General features: G+C 41.9%; 1 protein-coding gene across 5 annotated transcripts in view; it reads left to right on the top strand.

The window, feature by feature from the left end:
- Positions 1-16,421, top strand: part of ZNF462 (zinc finger protein 462) — a 91,217-nt gene extending 74,796 nt beyond the window's left edge. For all 5 annotated transcript variants that reach the window (XM_066181878.1, XM_066181882.1, XM_066181881.1 and 2 more), the window contains 4 exons: positions 4,403-4,626; positions 7,834-7,966; positions 12,340-12,454; positions 13,383-16,421. In XM_066181878.1, coding sequence (XP_066037975.1) covers positions 4,403-4,626; positions 7,834-7,966; positions 12,340-12,454; positions 13,383-13,584 — 674 coding nt within the window. In that variant the 3' untranslated portion in view covers positions 13,585-16,421. The remainder of the gene's footprint in view (positions 1-4,402; positions 4,627-7,833; positions 7,967-12,339; positions 12,455-13,382) is intronic.
- The last annotated feature ends 3,970 nt before the right edge of the window (positions 16,422-20,391 follow it).

The following is a 20,391-nucleotide window of genomic DNA, read 5'->3' as shown; positions in this document are numbered from 1 at the left end:
GTAATTCCTTGTAGCATACCACTTCTCAGCGTTGGTAGCTTCAAGTTCTTCGTGTAGCAGTGCAGGGAGGTTGGCAGAATTCAGATTTATTTCTGCTAGCAGGGCTGCTGTGAGGGAACATCTGGGGAAATGACCTGTCAGTGATCCCGAATGCACATTGCAAAACTGCCGTATTTGGTTGCAATGGTTTGGCCGATGGTTTGGCTTTTACTTCCTGTCTTTGAAGGTGTTGCTGTGTTAGATTTTGCCTGGTTTGCTCCATTTTGTGGCTGCCAGGGCTCTGGCAGACAGTGCAAGACCTTTAAAACAGGGGGAACTTGATGGGTTTAGGATATTTTTCATCATGCATAGGTTTGGTATTAGGAATGTCCTGTTGCAGAAGTGGAAGAGCACTTCATTAGCTCAAGCACTCTACTGCTTTTGCAGAGCTGTTTCTGACCAGTTGAAAGGAGGTTGTCACCTCCTGGGTGAGTGAAACTGTGGATCTGTTCTTCTGTACAACTTGCTTCAGCACAAACCAACCTCAAAGAGTTTTTGCTGCTGAAACAAACCTTATGGCAAAAGGACAAAATGGTCTACATACCACAGTGCTGTGGGGAGGAAAAACAGAGTAAAACATGTTTTAATACAGATGGGATTATAGCTGATAAAGAGTTTCAGAGGCCATGAAAGAGTTTTCTTTGACATCACATATCCAGGGCTCATACTTAAAATCATTTCTGGTGCATATATCCAGCTAAAAAAGAGCCCTCTACTGTTGTGTTTAATTGTGTGGCAGCTGAAGCAGATGGTTTTGACAAGATTTAACGTGCACTGAAAAAGAGACTGAGAAATATCAGTGTAGTCTGAGATAGCCTTCCTGCTTTATGGCCATTGCATTGGCAAAGCAAGGGCATAACCCTCAGCTGCAGCCCAAGATTAGTTCTGAGGTGGATGGAGTGGTGCAGTATGTAAAATCAGGACTGAAGGACTCGATCCATTAGTCAGTGTTCCTTCTGTGCAAAAGTCATGTTTACAGATGCATGACTCTTACATTACTTCCAAGTTGCTGCACCCCTAATCCTTGGTAAAACAGCATATGCTTGAAATGGAGAATATATTTGCCTCCTAATGGATGGCTACAGAGGCTGAATTTCACAGGGTTAAAACAATATCAGCTAGAAGCCTGAATGCCTAGTGAGGGGGAAAAAAAAGGGGGGGGGGGGGGCAAGGAATTTGCTTTCCATGAAGAAGGAGAGGTTCCAAGAGCTTCTCTCATGTACCACCTGCCCCTGATCAGTGTCAGGGCAGATCAGCCTCCCTTTTGTGGGTACAGATGGAGCACAGACTCATTACAGGTGTCCTGTTCCAGGGGGCTGACACAGCCAGAGGCTGCTGCAGGTCAGTGAGGAGAAGTTTGGCTCTCTAGTTCTTCCTGGTCTTTGTGACAGGCAAGAGGAGACAGGGAATTCCTGATCTAGCAGCATGTTAGCCTTTAATTTATGCTGGACAATACAATTAGTGTGTCATGGAATCAATTAGGTTGGAAAAGAGCTCTGAGACCATCAATCCAACCTGTGACCGATCCCTACCTTGTCCCCAGTCCAGAGCACTGAGTGCCACCTCCAGGTGTTCCTTGGATGCCTCCAGGGATGGGGGCTCCAACACCTCCCTGGGCAGCCCCTTCCAATACCTGACCACCTTTTCTCCTGATGTTATCCTTTTCAGTAGCATTCCCCTCATGTATTTCAAAGTATATCGGTATTTTTCTTCCCTATCCTTCTTTTAGAGAACTAGTGATTTTCTTCTTCCATATCACAGAATAACACCCATACGTTTTGAATAGTAACCTTTAAGATAAATTTTCAAATTTGTCTACCAAGGGCTTCCTTGCTACAGTTCCTGATTCCTTGCACATGCTTTTTTTCCTGGCATTTTCCATTGTACATGCAATTTCACTGATACATGCAGAGCCCTTGTGCAGTGCTTGGTTTTGACTACTGGAATGGAAATGCTATTTGTTCTGTGACTGTAGTTTGGATTTCCAGGCAAAAATGTATATTTTCAAAACCCAAGATGACCAAATAATTGGTCTGTGTCTAGACAGTAGGACTGCTTTTTTTTTGGTTTACCTTTGAGGGAAGGAACTAAGTTATATATGCTTTGGTGTGTTGCTGAATAAAGATTTCTCCCTACAAGGAGAAAGGACTAAGAGAGTCCTGAACTCTCTTGTGACTTTGGCAAAAAAAAGTAATGTCTGCTTTGAGTTATAGTACAGTCATTAATGTCCTTTCAGTTAATTCCCTGATACAATTAGCCTGAATTTTACAGTCTAATGGAAGGATTTCTTAAACCAAGATTATGCTTTTGTTAGGTGTTTATTTTGTTGTTAATTTTTTAATTACATTTCTTATAGAATTGTTCCACAAGTCAGGACATCTTTTAGTGAGGTGTATACAGTAGTCTTTGAGTAGGCAGTGATGAACTTTGAAGAAGTCTCACTGGGGTAAAGAAGCTACCTCTTCAGTTTTTGTATGGGACTTTATGGTTTGCTGTAATTTTGTTGGTTGTCCAGACATAATAAGTGCATTCTAAATGAGTAATTAAATAAAGAGGGCTTTGCAGGGGCAGGCTGGAGGTGAAAGCATCACCTTAAGAAATGTAACGTTCCAAGTGCAGGTAGCGCTGCAAATTCCAAAATCGTAGCTTGGAGGAAGCTCACTGATGTGAATACATCATGTAAGAGTTGTAAATCATTTCCTGAAATTGAAATCTTTCAGGCTAGAGTTCATGTTTTTGTCTGTTTTGCTCTTCTCTTACTGTGTTGCCTGTGATTTGGGAACTCTGTGTGTGTGTGGTTGTGAGGTAATGGGTTTTGTTCATGTGAATAAGAGAATGCTGCTTTACTTTAGACTGCTAAAGTTTCTATTATCATATGCTTTAGCTTTTTTAATCTGTGCCAGTCATTTGAGGAAAAGTGAATGTTAATATACTTTAATTAGTGTTTCTGGTTTTGAAAACTTCACTTGGCTTTTTCACTTCTGAAACCAGCTGTGTCACTTATTTCTGAGAGTCCAAAAGCACGCAGCTACAACAACCTTGTTAGAAGTTTTTCTAGTGATCTCAGCACTACAGCTTTAAATTCTGCTGTCTCTTAAACCCTATTCTCTCCTCCTCTGTTTCCACCCTGAATGGCCACTGTTTGGTTTCTTTATAGTTAGCTAAGCCGTCGTTGGTGTAGGAAAGAATCACAAGTCTTTGGGTGTTTTGTGTTCTTGGGGTTTTTTTTGGTTAAGGCATAGCTTTGGGAAAAACTTCAAAAAGAGGAAGTTATGAGATAGATAACAAGATCGATTTTGTGCTCAGGGAGAAGCTGGGCAGGATGGAATATTTTGTTGAGCTGTAGAAAGAAGTTACTGTAAAGGGAGTGTGTGTTTCTATAGTTGTCTTTGGATGTAATTTTACCCTCCTCACTAGAAGAAAGGGCCCGTTGGCTCAGATCCATGTGTGCACTGCCACGTCTCACATTCCTTCAGCCTTCATGTGTACCATAAGAGGTTCAGGCCTCTTTTTTTCCTCCTGTCCTTGGGGATGAGCCTGGATGAGGAGGTTCAAAACCCTCCTTTAGTATGCAGTCCATGAGGAGGATCAGTGCTAAGTTTCAAGTCTTCTAGCTCAAAATGCTAGTTTGGGTAACAAAAGACTTAATGAGGGTCTGCTGGTGACCCTCAGCTGAATGGTCAGATTTGGGGTTTCTCTTGTGTGCACAGCATGGAGGGAACCACAGTGTATGAGTGTTGAGGCACATTGGATTCTGGCTGTGTCAAATGACCAAAATTAATTGCTGCTCTGTTAAACATCACTGCTTTGTTAGAGGGAGTGCAGAGTTTGAAAACTCAGCAAGAGCATTTTCCTTACATCATGTGTGCAGAGTTTGGGTTTTCTGAAAGCTCTGGGCATGTCAGGAAGTTTCTGCTGGTGGCTGAACTTGCACAGCCTTTTTCCTGGGGTAGGTGCTGCCTTGCTCACCTTCTCAGTCCCCAGAGGGCAGGTTTGGGTGTGATGGTGAGGACACCAGCTCCAATTTATGCAGAGCCAGCAGCGTGTGATGCTTTGGGAACCACACCCTGCAGCTTCCCTGTTTATTACTTTTCTAGAAGCGGTTCTCAGCTGCTGTCAAGTACTGAACAAAAACACACTTTTGGTCTTGGCTGATTCATGGCTGGTTTTGTGTTCCTAGGTTCTGCTCCTCTGACTCATAGATGGAGTCTCACTTGGCCCAAAACCTTCCATTCCCATCCTCTTCACCCAGTCACCAGCCACAGAGGACACCTGCATTTGTAGTTTTTGGAGATTAACCCTGCCCTGGCAGGGAGGATTTTTTTCCTGGTATTACTAAGTGAATGTTGTACTGTCCCCACAGAGGAGAGGGTCGTTCCCATAGAAGTCTGCCGTTCCAAGCTGTCCAAGTACCTGCAGGGAGTCGTTTTCCGCTGTGACAAGTGTACTTTTACCTGCTCCAGTGATGAGAGCTTGCAGCAGCACATAGAGAAGCACAATGAACTGAAACCTTACAAATGCCAGCTCTGCTACTATGAGACCAAACACACAGAGGAGCTGGACACTCACCTTCGAGATGAGCACAAGGTAAGACCCAATTAGTTTTAATTTGTGGCAATCTAGTCTTTGCAAATACTGAATTGGTTTATTTGCATGTCTGACCAGCCAGCTTGACAGTGGGGTTATTTTTTATTCTCCCTCCCCAAACCTGAAAGCTAATCCTGTGTTGTGCTTCCCTTTCCCGTTTTTCTCTTTATTTATCTTTTTTTGTTGTTTGTTACTTCAGAAACTGAAAAATAACCGTTTTCTGAAGCTGTTCAGATTGATCAGAATTGGCAAACTGCTGCATGCAGAGTGTGATTATCTGGAAAAGGCTCTTGTGTATGCTGGGTTTATTTAAAGGGGGTTGGGGAAAGGGTCGTGGAACAATACCAAGGCAGTGTGATTCAGCCCCTGTAAAAGGCAGGAGATTCCAAACACAGGATTGCTCTGGTAACTTCAGCCGGGTGACATGCCACACATATTTTAATAACAAAGAGGTCTATACATCCCCGTTTACATTTTGCAGGGGAAAGATAAACAGCAAGTCTAATCAGCACCTCAGTTAAGACTGCTTTGAAGTTTTTGTGGATTACCTGAGTGCATACCAGGTCCAGTCTTAGAGAAGCCATTAAAGGCTTTCCACAGACTGTTAGCTTTGAATTTCTGTAGCTGAGAAACTTTAAGTTCTAGAACTGTGATGTGTTTTGGAATTTTTCCTAGGGTGCTTCCTTGGCAGGTTTCCAGGGGAGGCAGCTATATGCCTTCACCTGTTGAAGCTTAGCTGCCCAAGGTCCTCACTAAATGCTTCATTGACTGAGTGACTTTTCTTCAAAGCCAAATATAAATGGAAGGTATTTGCAGCAGGAGTCCCAGAAAAAAAACCCAACACTTTCCATGCTCAAAAAATATTTGGCCATCTTATACAACCAAACTTTGTTAATTTATGTGGTGGTATGATAGGCTCCTCTGCCATCTTTGTTACTTCTGGAGAATCTTCTGTGATTCAAATGGTACAGAAGGAGTTCCACACCTGCTGGTCATCACAGCAAGGTGCCTGGTGTATCCAGGAGGAGCTATTGCTTAGATTTTTTTGACACAGTTCATCAGGCTGGGAAGATTATTCCCTTAACTTAGCTCTCCCTTCTGATCTGGATCTGCAGTGGTGGTGCTGGTAGTTTAAAGTATCGTTTCCCCTTTTATTGTGGGTAAATTATACCTCTCCAATTTGTGTCTTAAGTTCTGGGCTCAGATACTACTCAGGTTGTATATTGCACCTTGTCTTGGTTTGGGAAGACAGGTATCTGCCAGGTAATAATAAAAAAAAACAACTGGAGTTTCCTTTGGAATGGAGAGTGTAAACCCCCTCTCCACCCTTTTTTTTCTTTTTCAATTATAAATTTACAATCAAAGGCTCTTAGGCAAAGATTTGGGAAATAGGAATAGCAGTTCTTTACTAGTATGTATTACAAAGCAAACAAACACAAAAAAAAAACAACCCACCAAACAACTACAGCATTAATAACAAACGAAAACAGTACCAAGAACCTTGAGGGCTTTGTTTCACAAAACCCAGGGCAGTTTGGTTTCGGTGTCCCTGCAGGATCCTCAGAGCACCAAGCTGAAACAGTGGAAAAGTCCCGGGCTGGTAGCTGGGATGGCAGGGTGTGCCGGCAGGCAGGGGCAGGATGTCCCGGCAGCGCAGGGGGTGCAGGGTCACACTGTAGCAAGAGGAGCAGAGCCAAAGAAGCCGAAGGCGAGGCAGGGCCGGCCCAGCTCCCGCGGGTGGCAGAGAAAAACTGAGGATTCAGTCCGATCCGGTGATAGTAGATTTCCCAGGACTGAATCCGTTTGGCCACAGTGAAACTCTTCCAGCCAGCAACAGCCGTTCTCTCTCTCCCTGAATGCCGGAAAAAGAAGGGCCCGCAGCTGCCTCAAGCTCTGTCTTTTACCTGCGTTATCTCCCCCTTCCAACTTTTTCCACCTCTTTGTTTTGGTTAAGTACTCTCAAGTATCCAACACTTGGTCTCCTTGGTAACTTATGGGGAAAAAATTCTTTAGAGAAAGAAGGAACAAACCTAACCCCCAACACACCTTAAAAAGAGTTCCTTTAGGTGAACTGAGTTGAATCAAGTGCCTTGCATGTGGTGTTGTTTGTTTAAACTTCTGTGTGTGATGTGTTAAGTTAGAGAAGCTTATCACAACTGTCTGTAACCTGGTACTAGAAATCTTCACACCTTTATATTCAGGATACTTTACTATTTGGATATACCCTGCAGCCTACTTCACATCCTCCTTGGGATCATTCTCATTTCCTTTCCCACAGAGGGGTAAAAAGCAGTCAGTGGGTGTTGATATTTCATTCAGCCTGTTGCAGGACATGCTGTACTGCACTCCCTGCTCCGTCTCCATCCCCTCTGCCTGCATGGCTCAGTGCCTGTGCTGCTGGAGGACTGTCTCTCTGCATGAAAGATGAATCCAAAACCCTTCCCAGCAGTGATCAATGAGCTCCGAGGGCGCTTGTCATCCAGCAAGTATTAGCCTTAGTGTCCTGGTCACGCTCCACACTCTCTGTCTCCACTATAAATCTGGGCTGCTGCTCCACTGTTCCTGTTGGATGTGGTGCAGTTCCTGACTTCTGTGCCCGGAGCTGCTCCTTTCATACTGCTGCTGTGAGCTGTGAAGTAGCTGGTACATTTCACCCCACGGTTAGCTGAATTTGACTGCTGGGTGAAGTGTTCTCATTATAGTCTGTGTATCAGTTTGCAAAACACTTTGCAGCCTGGCATAATGAAAATTAATTTGTTATTAATGAGTGAGAGTCTATGTGCCACACAGCAGCCTTGTGCTTAGTGAAAAAAGAACCATCCTTTCATGAATAAAGCTGAATGAACCCGTCACAGAGAGTTTCCCTTCAGTGTGGATGTGTGGTAGCAGTGTTTGATCACAGCAGTTGAATAATGCCAAAAAATGAGGATACGACTCAATGTTTTACATTTCTTGGATGAAGCAGTGAAGGGGGTTTACCGAATCTCATTAATTTCCAAAAAACAGAAATGAGAACTGCAGAATAAACAGCAATGGAAGAATCACTGCCACTGGAAATAAATGAGTGTTAATTTGATTATGGGGACTGCATGTCACTTCAAGCTGAGCAGGCTTTGGGGTGTACTCAGTTTTGTTTTGCACTTGTGCTCATTTTTTCTGGCTGGTTAGTGATTGTGCTGAGTGCTAACAGATGTATTTCTTTCAAAGGTGAGTCGTAATTTTGAGCTGGTTGGACGGGTTAACTTGGACCAGTTGGAACAAATGAAAGGGAAGACAGAGAGCTCTAGCAGTGATGAAGAAGAAAAAGAAGAAGAGTTAAGCCCCAAGGCTCAAGAGAGAGGTCAGTGCAGGCTCTTTGATGTGTTGGGAGGTTTTTGTTGTGGTTTTTTGGGCACTGCTACCTACTTTACCAGTCCAACTGTGCCAGGTCAGCTGTTGAGTGGACAGCACATATTCTGCAGAAACAGTAACATAATGTGGCTTTCCTGAAGACACAGCTCCTGTAGGAGTCTTATGTTTCTAATCCTCCTTACAAGTTTTTTGTCTGTTCAGGAAGAATACATGCTATGAGATAGCATCTGTGACTAATCTGCCTGTTCAGATAACATCTATAAGGGCTTGGAAAACTATGTAAGTATATTTTAGTGGCCTGTCAGATTCTCTGTTTTGGTAACCAGTTTCCAGCTTTCACTTGGCACTGTCCAAGTGAGGGATGAAGGCTACTTTATGGGCTGTTATTTATCTCTCTGCCCAGCATTCTTTGTCAGACAGTCAGTCCTGTTTCCATTTGCTGCAGTTGGCAGCTCAAGAGCCAGGGTACATCCATGCCCACCTGCTTGTACCATTTTATATTTAAATACGTGCCTAGGTTTGTATCTAAGAATAATCCCACTGACTTAAACAAGGCTAGGCCATATACTTTTGGTTTGGTTGAATTTACATCAGCAGAGAAAAAGTAAGTTCTCTGTTAATTAAATTAAGTGTTTCCTTTCCAACAACCTTCTCCCATAAAAGACAAGTAATTCCGATGTCTGATGTAACTGTGTTTTGTCTGGTGCAACAATTCATTGTTCAAATGCAGCAGCTATTTAATATCTTTAGCCCCTTCATGTATTGAATGACAGGCTACCCAATTCTTGATGCTGACAACTCCATTTAGCCAGGTTCTGTGTAGTTCAGCTAAAGGTACATCACCATGTTCGGTTAACATTTTCTTCCTGATTTTTTAGCTTTCAAACTCATTCAAGAGCTTTTCACAAAATAAAAAAAAGGTATCTCTGTACATTTTTCCGGCATTGAAAAATTCCTATTTCTGGATTCACAAGTAGTTTACAGAACTAGGGGGATTCAGATCATGCTTCTTACATTTAAATAGCCAGACCCCAGCATCTTGTGTTTTCTTTTGTGTCCCTGGAGTGTAAATTCAGTCTGTGTTTATCAGCAGCACTTCAAGAGCAGTTAGTGATGGCTTTTAACTTAAATGAGAATGCAAGCCAATTGGATAGGAAACCATTTATGTTTTAATGAAAAATGTCCTTCACAAGGTCTTAGGTAGAGCAACAGAAAAATCTGAGGAGGGATGTCAGTTCCATGTACATTTCAGGGTTCCGCATTTCTTGGCGAAGCTCCGACCCTCTTGGCTTTGTGGCTGGAACAATAATCGTATCATGATTTGACTAAAGCTCCAGTTCACCTCAGCTGCAGATGCAGCAGGCTGGTTAATGTTGTGTGTAGACCCATGTTAGCAAGGGATGAGGAGTCCGGCTGTCCTTGTGAGGGTTACCTTAGCATTACACACAGGCACAGGTGCTGAAGTGACCTTGGAGGCCATGGTGCCAGGACCAAGGAGAAGAAAGTGCTTGCTGCCAAGCCTCACAGATCCCTGTGAATGTGCCACAGGCAGGGGGCCAGCCCAAGATGAAGTTCATTGTTTAAATTGGCTTTAGGTTATCCCCTCAAAGTATAAAAACATCACCTTTCATGCTGTAGTTTTCCATGTGCAAGGGTTAATAGATGTGTTATCATATTTCAGAGTTAATCAAGGCAGCGTCTTGATAATTCTATACTTTTTTTTTTCACCTCTGTTTCAGTTTTATGCGTATTTTCAGGTTTGCTTTGCAGCATTTCTTTCTTTCCTGGCCTGTAGGGTTGATGTTTCACCATTGTTTTGTTTCTCTTTTTTTCTGCTTTTCAATCTCTTAAATATTTGTATTACCTTATAATAAAATAGGTAGAAAATGCAGAAAACACTTACGCCTACTACAAAAAGGATATTAGAAAAGATCCAGTTGTATTGACTGCATTTTTTCTAGACAAGTTGCGTGAATTGCCACTCTTAAGGTCCAAGATTTTTGAAAAATGTCCCAGTAGGACAGGAACTGAAGGATGCTAAGTTGCATGCTGGCATCTCCCTATGCATTTTCAGAAGATCCTTGTGACACAGCAATGGTTTGCTCTGACACCAGAGAGCCAGACCTATGGTTTCAAACAGAGCCTGTCACAGTGGTTAATGCTGTCACAGCTTTCAAACTACATCCAACTGTGCGATCCTTGGTGCTGCTGGGGTGACAGTTCTAGCCTTTGTGGTGTTAGAAGAAAGTGGGATTTGCTGAGAGTGCCTCTTTGTGCTCTGAGTATCTGTCTGAGGTCTGTGTCTTTGGGGAAATCAGGATTTTTTTCCCTAGATTCACCGCTTCGACTTGAGCTACTCTGTGCAGTACTGAAGGTGCAAATAAGAGCTTGTGGCTTCTTCAGATGGGCTGTTGGACCAAACAAAGGCCATTGACCATGTGGACAGGCAGAGTTGGGCAGCAGAGCTGAACTGCACTCTTGGATGGGAAAGGAAAGGAGTCGTTTGCTTGTGTTAGAGGATATAGTTTAAAAGGAGCTGTCTTGGGAAAAATGAAGTGTCTGGCATAGACCATGCCAAGAACAGCTCTCCCAGGTAGAATTGTGACTCAGAGAGGCTGTTAACTGATCTTTATGTCTTGGTCTTACCAGATCAAGAGGTGTTTTTCCATAATAGGCAAAAATTAAATGCCCATGGGTGCTTGTATGTGTGACAGAGCAAAACCACAGAGAGGTCAGGTGTGTGTGCAGTCTGTTACTTCTTCTCTGTAGGACCCAGAGAAGAGCAGCTTCTGATAATCCTCCAGGGAAGCAGCCCAAATTCTCATCTGTAGAGGCAAAAGTTACTGGGGAGTAGGATGAACAAGATAGTGTTGTCTGAAGAGGTAGTGGATTTACTAGAGTAACACTTGCTAAACTTAATGAGATTTGCAAGTATAAATTATGGACTGACTTGGGTTGGAAGAGCCCTTTAAAGAGCATCCTGTCCCAGCCCCTGCCATGGGTGGGGTCACCTTCCACTATCCCAGGATTCTCCAAGTCCCATCCATAGCTATATTCTTATACAGAACATCAGCAGCATTTGCTTCTAAACCTATTACTCACCAAAAATATTTATCCCTTTGTCATGACTAGTCTGTGTGTTGCAGTGTGTTTATAAATTTGTGCCACGCTTAAGGAGGTAAAAATACAGATGTAAACTGAGCTGATGGCATTTGCCTGCATTCTCGTGTTCCCCAACACAGCGGCTTTATGATATTTAACCACATAATAAATAAGCCCCCAACAATAAGAAATGCAAACTGGATTTTTTGTTCTTTCACGGGAAGAGGCCAAAAAATTGTGTCAAGAACCACTCCATATAAAACTGAAGTAATGGTTAACTAGTGAGAAGTGTGTCATAAAAATGCATTTGCAGGACTTAGGTGTGGATAATAGGGAATGTGTGAGCAATTTTGAGTTCAGAGACTGATCGTGAACAGAGTAAGTCTGAGAGTGAAGAAATCAAGTGAGCAGAGATCAGAACCAAAATTAAGCAAAATCCCTATTCTTTTATTAGTAGTTCAGGAGGAGTCAGAAAGACATTCTGTTGATTTCTTGCTTAAGATAATCCCTGCTAAGGAATTAATGCTCTGAGCAGATGGTGCTGTCTCACTTCCAGCAAAAGAATCAAGTGAGATAGTTCATGCAATTATTTTCAATGGCTTGTGCGATGATCTTCTTAATTTGTGAGAAAATGTTTCATCTTTTGTCAGAGCAGGCTGTATTCACATGGAGCTTGGCTTTCAGGAATGTCACTCCCTGTGCTGCCAGTGACTTCACTCATCTTACAAGGTGCTTGACACTTCTGCAAATGAGGCCCCTAGCACTTCGTATAAAAGATTAAGATGGCACGAAACACCTATGCAGTTAAGATGCAGGACTTAAACCACGAGGCTTCATGATCTATTACAAGAGTCGAATGTTCAACATACCAAATCCGTGTCTTTCCTAAAATTTGTACCACCGGTTCCAAAATTATAGATGGACTTGAGTGGGGTTTTTTGATTTTGCTTTCAAGCCACTTCAGTCCTAAGCTTGGCAGTTTTGGTTTAGAATTTAAATTCCCCAGTTTCTTCATTTGTTGAAATAGAGGAGCAGGGACTTGTTACCCTTACTTGCAGAGATGCTTTAAGACCTAGGATGGGATTTGACACTTGCAGTGTCACTTTTCTTTTCAGAAGCTGCATTTTCCCAGTTACTTGACAAGAAAGTCTTTTGCTTCTCTGGAATGAGAGGTGCAGCAGAGGGGTTTGGAGTAGGATCACAGTGGTCCCTTCGTTCCCTGGCATTTCTGAGTTCATGGGCTGTACTGTCTTTTTCCAGATCCCATGATGTTTCCTGACAGCAGTGCTCCAGAGAAACGCTTTCCATGTGAGTTCTGCGGCCGATCCTTTACCGAGGGCTCTGAGTGGGAGCGGCACGTGCTGAGACATGGCATGTAAGTTGGTTTGTATTCCATTGAAACGCAGCCAAAGGTGTCAGTAGATCTCCATATTCCCCCCACCCCATCCCTGCCCTCCCAAAAAGCTGCAATAAATGCAAACTCAGTTCTATGAAGACCACATCTGTCTTCGGATACAGTCATTGGATGTCTCTGCATCCTTTTATCTCTGCTGCCCAGGGTGGCTGTAAACCTTAGGGTTCAGCTGTGATTGTAACACTTAAGAATGTCCCTAGGTGAATGCCTCTTGGTCAGGATTAACGTCCCCTAAGTGTACTGTTGATTTTTTAAAAAATTTTTCCTCTCTGTGGCAGTTTGCACACTGGGATGATACACATCTCAGATAGGAATCTCTGGAGCAATCTGTTTCCTTCTTTTGATGTGTATCTCATTGGTAGCAGAGATCTGTTTTATAGCCAGAGTTTCTTCAAAGAGTAGATTTCATTCAAGGCTGCTGACATGTGGGAAGCATCTGAATACAATATTGTGGGTTAACTGTGATGGGATGAGAAACAATAACTTCTCTTACCCTTAAGAGAATGTAAGTCTGAATATAAGTGCCTGCAACCTGTGAAGAGCTTTACTGGATTTTATTAACTCTTTGGGAAATGTACTCCTTTCCTGTGCCTTTGTTTCGTGCCGCCTAAGTCTTCTTTACAAGGGACCAGAGAGATGGGAATAAACTTCCAAGTGTTGCAATTTGAGTTCTTCCCTCTGATCCCAAATCTGTCCCAGCACAGAACAAACAAAGATTCCGTTTCAGGGCTAGAATGTCTCACCAGCAACTTCATTCTTCTGCGTCTCCTTTTGAGCCAGTAGCATGGTGTGGCTGCCTTTTTGGAAGGCGATCTGCTGCTGTCCCTCATGTGACAGGCACGAGCTGGCTTTGCTGTGCCCCGTGCCTGACCGTTCCTGTTTTCTGTAGGGCACTGAACGAGAGCAAGCACAGGAGCGACGAGGACAGCCAGCCCAAGGAGGATGTGGAGGAGACAGCCAGCACGCTTCCAGAGGAGAAGGAAGCCATCGAGACCATGGTGGTGGACTATTCCCACCTCGGAGAAACAGCAGTCAGCATGGTGACTGCTGACCAACCTCTCCTAGACACCCCGGAGGCCAAAAACGAATAAGCAAGCGTTTGTTGTGGTTCTAATCGACAGTACTTGAACAGTGATGAGCGGGGTGGGGCAGGCGGGTGGGCTGAAGGAAGAAATAAAGCTGCTTTTAGGACTGAATGATCTATTTTCAAAGCACTGGTATCTGTGTGAGTGTGTGTATATTAAAGTTATTTAAGTGATGGAATAAGTGACTCCATTACATCACTGCATTTTTTTTTCCTCCTGGATCTGACGATGGGAAGTTATGCTCATCTTGGACTAATGAAGCAACTCCCCGTGTTTTTCCTACATTACACATCGTGCTTTGCAGTGGAGACTTCGATTGTTTTATGAGTGGAAGCGTCGTGAGCGTGGAAGAAGTGGTGGGGGGACAACTTTTGGACGCACAAGTTTGTGTGCGTTTTTCTAGTTTTAATACATAACGCTTTTCCAGACTGAACGCAACTGCTTTAGAAAAGAAAAAAAAAAAAAAAAAAAAAGAGAAAAAAAAAAAACACGGAAAAAAAAGGAAAACAAACAAACAAACAAAAAAACAAAAACAAAAAAAAAAAAAAAAAAAAAAAAAACAGAAACTGCTTTGCTTAAAACAGTCACCTGTTTCCTAGTACCTCAGAATTAACCAAGGGAGATCTCTGCATTTGTCAGTACTACCTGTTGTTGTTGTGGTTAAATGTAGAGAGACTGCTGGGCAAGGTGGTGAATGGAGGAAGAAAATAAAGTTTTAAAGAAAGGAAAAACAAATTGTGCTTAAAATCCCAGTGTGGGTTTTATTTCTTAAAATACTGTGATTTTTTTAATTATTTTAGTAAAAAAAAAAAACAAAAAAAAGAGAGAGATACTTTAATTCCTAGATAACTGTTTGTGAATTGTCATCCTTTATTCCAGGTAAGCTGTTTGTTAGTATTCAGTTATAATTTTAGTATTTGGTAGATTTCATGTGACTGATTGTGCGGTTTTGTTTGCCACATGTTTTATTTTCTGTCAGCCTGAGGTGTTACAAATACAGCACAATTAAGTTTCTCATGTAAAAATGAGTATTTCTTTCTGAGTGGGGGACAGGGAAAGGAGGCTAGATTTTGTGAATAGAACCTTTTGTTGTTGTTGCTGTTGTTGTTGTCCTCATTAATTTTAAACATATGGAGATAACAAAGAAGTTTTAACTTTAAAAAAAAACAAACCTAAAGAACCAAACTTACAGCACAGCTATGCAGCTCATGGGCCAAACACATGGGTCCTCATAACCGTTCTGTTGCTTGTCATATTAACATCAATCAGTCTCACACCAGTAACTTTTCGTTGAGATTGGCTGCCTTTTTTTCCTTTTTTTTTTTTTTTTTTTTAAATTCTGTCTGTGGTTTGTGTGTGGTTGGTTTTTGGGGTTTTTTTTTTGGTTGGTTTATTTGTTTGTTTGTTTTGGTGTGGTGGGAGGGGGGGTGTCTGTTAACACATCTTTTTGCAAGCGGAGGTGAGTTGGTTACACACAACGTTGAGCCTGGAGAACTACTTTTAACTCAATTCAGTGGATGGAGTTGCGGAGTTTTTTTCCCCTCCTCTTTAGCTTTTTAGCATGAGGGGAGCAGTGTAGAATGAATAGGAACCTGCATACCTTAAATGGCTGATCCTGAAACTACTCCTTGGGTAGAAAGCCTATTTAAACTCAATTTGGGGATTTTGCCTGAGCAGCCAATACAGGATCTGGTGCCCATGGTATGTTCTGATTGTGAACAAAAAAGACAAAAAAAAAAAAAAAAAAAAAAAGACAAAAAAAAAAAAAAAAAAGAAAAAAAGAGAAAAAAAAATTTAAAAACCTGAAAAAAAAAGTTTCTTTCCAAAAAGTAGAAAGTACTTGACTGAAACCTAGTTTTAGAAATGCATGTGTCTTCGTTTGTTTTTTTTGTTTTTTGGGGGGTATCTGGGGGAGGGGGAGGGGGGAAAATAGGAAGCTCTCCAGGAAATTGTGTCCTGGAGAGCTTCACTTAAAAATGATGGCAAAAATGTTGCATTTGTGGAATAAGTGCTACTTGAGAAGCATGGTGTTTTGCTTTTGGGGATTCATCAATTGTGTGTTAGGGGGATTCTTTTGATTTTTCTGTTGGTTTCTCTTTTTTTTTGGTTTTGGTTTTGTTTGTTTGTTTGTTTGTTTTTGCTCTTTTCTGTTTTGTTTTCTTTTAAATAGGGAGGGAACATCGTAGAAAAAAACATATTAGAGGGACAAGTATAAATACACATTTTGTGTCTGTATTTGTTTTTTTAATTGGCCTCATTTCAAATATATTTAAACAGTTCCATACCTGGATTGGGTGTTTGTAATGGTTACCAAAAAGGAAAAAGAAAAAAAAAAAAAAAAACAAAAACAAAAAAACAAAGATTGTGACATGCTTTTATCACTACTTAATTTTTCAAATAACATGTAAATATTGTAATCCATTGGATTTTGTTTTGCTAACCTGTAATAAAAAAAAAAAAATGGGACCATTATCCTTTTAACAAGCTTAGAATGTCATATTTTTTTCCTTTTTTTCTTTTCCCAAAAATGTATACCTGATATATTGTGGACACACATTTTAGGTGCATTATTATGATTCTGTTGACTGTAATGACATAGAATTGAAAATAACATTTTTTTCATTGTTTAATTTATACAGAGGACTTTTTCAGAGTTTGACAGAAGGAAATAATAGCAAAATGCTAACCCATTGGCTTCAGCACTCGGTATTTCCTGATTTTAAAATTACTGCTTACTGATGGGGGATAGGAAGGGGATACTGAACTGTTGCACTGACGGGTTTGTTTTTTTTTTAAAAAAAAAAAACAAAACAATGAAAATTAATAAAAACTTTTTAAGAGTGCATGCTCGTCTGAGTGTGGTTTTTATATTGGCTTGTTCTGGAGATGGGTCCCTGCAAGTGACTGGTTCTTCACTTGGCAGTTCTGGTGGGGAGAAAAGTCCTCTTTTTTTCCCTCCTGCACCCTTTCCCCCGGTGTTTTACAGAGAATTTTTGATTTGCAGTCATGGGGAGTTACTTGCTCTAGGTCACACAAGTCTAGGGTCTACAACATCCCTCAAAAATGCCTCCAATGTGCCCCAGGACAACATCCATTAGAGGTCAGGGGTACACTGCCAAGCTCTGCTGACTCCTGAACCCAGACATAGGAGGAAATCTTGCAGGCTGAAGGGAAAGATCAAAATAGATGGAGACAGGCTGGTATTTGGATTACCAGCTCAAGCCCTGTCATGAGCTGTTGCAATATTGTATTCCCCAGTATCTGATGACCTGCTGGATCCAGCACTGGTGCTGTGCTTGACTGGAGATAAATATTCACCCAAAAATCTGGAGCTTGGTGTATTTGCTCATTCTCCTCCAAAAACCTAAAGAGATGCCTGTGGTGTTGTCGTGGAATCTTTCTTTGCTAAATGCAGGTTTTTAAATACATGTTGGTAAGATAAGATGTCAGAAGGTTTTGGGGTTGTTTTTTTTATCTGGTGGTGTTTTAATCTGATCCTGTTCCCAGTTTAAGCAGCTTTTGGGTTGTGCTGGGGTTGGATTGTAAAGGAATGTGTATGCTGTGAAACAGCAGGAAACCTTTGATCACCTGATAGTTTTACATGCTCATGCCTTTTTCCCTAGTAGTCAAAAAGTAGAGAAATATCCCTGTTAAGATGCTTATTTCCTTAACCTGACTTTACAGGGAAAGGGGGGGGGGGAATGATGCATTTTGAGCTGTCAGACAACCTTTTTTAGGGATCACTGGAAACATTTATTCACAGAGACCTACAAGTAATTTGCAATTTATGTGTTCTAGCCCAGAGGCTACCTGCATTTTCACTAAATTAAAAGAGGAAAGGGCTGCTCAGTGATATATCAGTAAGAATCACATCACTGATTTAATAGTGGAAGACCTTGGGATGAGTTCTAGATTCTTGCAGTTGCATTTTCCCATCCACCTTAGTGTCAGGATTGTCTGAGTTTGAAACAAAGCATTTGTTCTCCCCATGTTTAGGTATCAGGCTGGATGTGACTGGATAATAAAATCATAAAATGATTTTGGTGGGAAGAAACCGTAGAGATCATCTTGTTCCAACCCTCTGCCATGAGCAGGGACACTTTCCATTATCCCAAGTTGCTCCAAGCCCTGTCCCACCTGGCCTTGAGAGATGGGGCAGCCACAGCTTTTCTGGGAAACCTGTGCCTCACCATCCTCACAGCCAAGATTTTTTTCCTAAAATCTAATCTAAACCCATTCTCTTTGATTTGAACCCACTCCCCCTTGTCCTGTCACTACAGTGACAGTCTTACCCTGTCTTTCCTTAAGTTCCCTTCATGTCCTGGATCACCTGTGTTGAGGTACCTGTGCTGAACTGAAATCAGGAATGAGAGGGAAGAAGCAAAGGGGACGGTTACTAACAGTGATCCTTTACTCACGTTTTTATCCCTCTGCCTTGACCAGCAGGTCCCTTTCTTTCAGCTGAGAACCCTGGGCTTCCCAGGGAGCGTTTGTGCTGTGGGATAACTGGGATTTTGCGCACACTGTGTTCCCAGGCTCATTGTCCTCCCTTTGCTTATGAAGCCTGGGTAAATGTTTGCCTCATTATTGCTATCTTGACTGCTGGCATTTTTCTCCAGCCTGGAGGTACAGCGGCTGAATGCTCCCCATGCAGAGCTCTTACCTTTGTACCCACCCTGAGCAAAGGCTTTGCAGGAGTTGCTATGGGAATACAGGTATCAGGCTGCTATCTCCTTCCCTTCCAAACATCCAGCCTTCCTGGAGAAGAGTTCAGCCTTTGAGGTTGTCCTGTGACTCAGGGACAGCACTGAAGCTTGGCAGAGTCACATACAAGTCTGGATCAGTGGGGTTCCCAGAGGAAAATCCACTCTTTGGGAAATGGGTGTGAAATGTTGGTACTCCTGGCCCATTTATCTTGGAAGATTTCATGTGAACCCAGACAGCAAAAGTCAGTCTTCAGGCTTGGAGGAAATACCTCAACACAACTGCTGATGTTTAGTTCAATGGAAGCTGGCCCAAGTTTCTGCTGTCTTCCCCACTCTGAAGTCTTCAGTATTCTTCTGAGAGCACAGGGCTTTTCCACCGTGAGTGCCAGCTGTCTGGCTCCAAAGCAAAGAGATCACAAACACCACTGGCCTGGTCTAGTATCAGCAATAATCCTTTTGGCACGAGGCTGAAACTTTGGATCTCCAGATCCCCCTCATGAGCCTGTTTCCCAATTTCTATTTCTTCAGTGTTCTCTAAACTCTTGACTTCTTCAGCTTGTCGCTTTTTGCAAGCCCATGTTCTTGGTGAAGTGTGAGCTACTTTGAGGGTGTGCTCACTGCCTCACAGCCCTTCTCTGAACAGCATTTCTGCCTGTCCTGTGTCTAATAATTTCTGACTAAAACGCAAATCTAAAGGTATGAGCAAATAAGTGGGCATCTAAATGTATGCTCAGCAGCATATCATGTAACTAAGACAGTGATTTCTTAGCAGAATCAAAGTGGATTTTATAATTTTCTCTTTAGGTTTATAGACATCACTGCCAGGGGACAGCACACAAGAGCCCTTAACATATGGAAGATTACCATCACAGGGGAGAAAATATCGATCTCTATTTCAGATTTAATTAATTCCAGCTTGGATCCTACAATCCCTTCTCTCCAGCACTCACACAATATGCTGCAAATCAAGCGAAACACCCAAAATGGTGTCAGTGTGGGAAGAATTTGGGTGTGCTTTGCTCTTGTGGTTGAGCCTATGTTCTTGCTTTCTACAGCTGGAGGAATCCAAAGCAAAGTTCTGTCAGCTCATAAAAAAGTGAGAAAAAAGGCTCAAAAAATAAGCAAAATAAATTCTCATGCAATGCACTGTATTGTGTAGCAACAGACAGAGTGTGCAGCTAAGACTCAGGTAGCACTATTGACTTTCCTTTTGCTGCATTTGAGATGTGTTTTGTTCCAGCAGAATGTGGAAATTGATCAGATCAGGTGTGTTCCCTCTCTGGTTCAATGTCTTGACTCCTGAAGGAGAAAAAAGAAAATCCCATGGTGAGCAGGAAAGGAATAATCTCTCCCTAATGAAAATCTTACCTTAATCCATTGTGACAAAAGCTTTATCCACAGAAGTCCTGCCTCTTTCACATTCATTTTGTGTTCTGGTAAGTTACAGTACTTTTGCTACTAATTCCATTTTAGATTTGACTGAATAGCTGTTTTTTCTGAAAATACTTTTGTGTTAAAATTTTTTGCTGTTTTAGCTTTTTTTTTTGCTAAAAAATGCTTCCTAAAAGTTAGTTGTGTGAGCTCTGTTACTCTGACATTGTTCATAAAATAAATTTTTCATAAAATAATCACTCAGGAATTGCAATTGATTAATTTCAGCTAGGATGCTTAGGGAAAAAATGAAGTCAGGTGCTGGAATGAGAAGAGACATGCTTTCCTTCTCAAATAATTTCTCTCTTTGAATATTTGGTGTAACAGCAAATATGCCTTAGCTTGATTCTTGAATTCTCTGTAGAGTTTACACTTCTATAATGAAGAGCTTAGCTCAGTCTAGCCAACTGTACATGCATGACTTCCAAATCTATGTGAAATGTGTCCCCCTGCTGCTGTTCGGTTGTGCTCTCAGCAGCATTTTAAGAGAGGTGGGTATTCACCAGCAATGCCTCGAATTAATTTAGCTTGTGCTGAAAGTGTTAGACTGAAATTCAAAGTTTTCTCTGCAACTGAAGAAAACCGTATTTAGCTACCCTGCCAAATATCGCTTCAAGTCTTTGTGGAATCATTTAGACCAAAGTCACTACAGGCTTCTAGCAGAGATGCTGCAGTT

The sequence above is a fragment of the Chamaea fasciata genome, unplaced genomic scaffold, assembly GCF_029207755.1.
Source record: "Chamaea fasciata isolate MVZ Bird 193981 ecotype frontalis unplaced genomic scaffold, bChaFas1.0.hap1 SCAF_4, whole genome shotgun sequence".
NCBI classification, from domain to species: Eukaryota; Metazoa; Chordata; class Aves; order Passeriformes; family Sylviidae; genus Chamaea; species Chamaea fasciata.
Note: the sequence above shows the minus strand (reverse complement) of the source record. Positions and strands in the feature narration are given on the sequence as shown.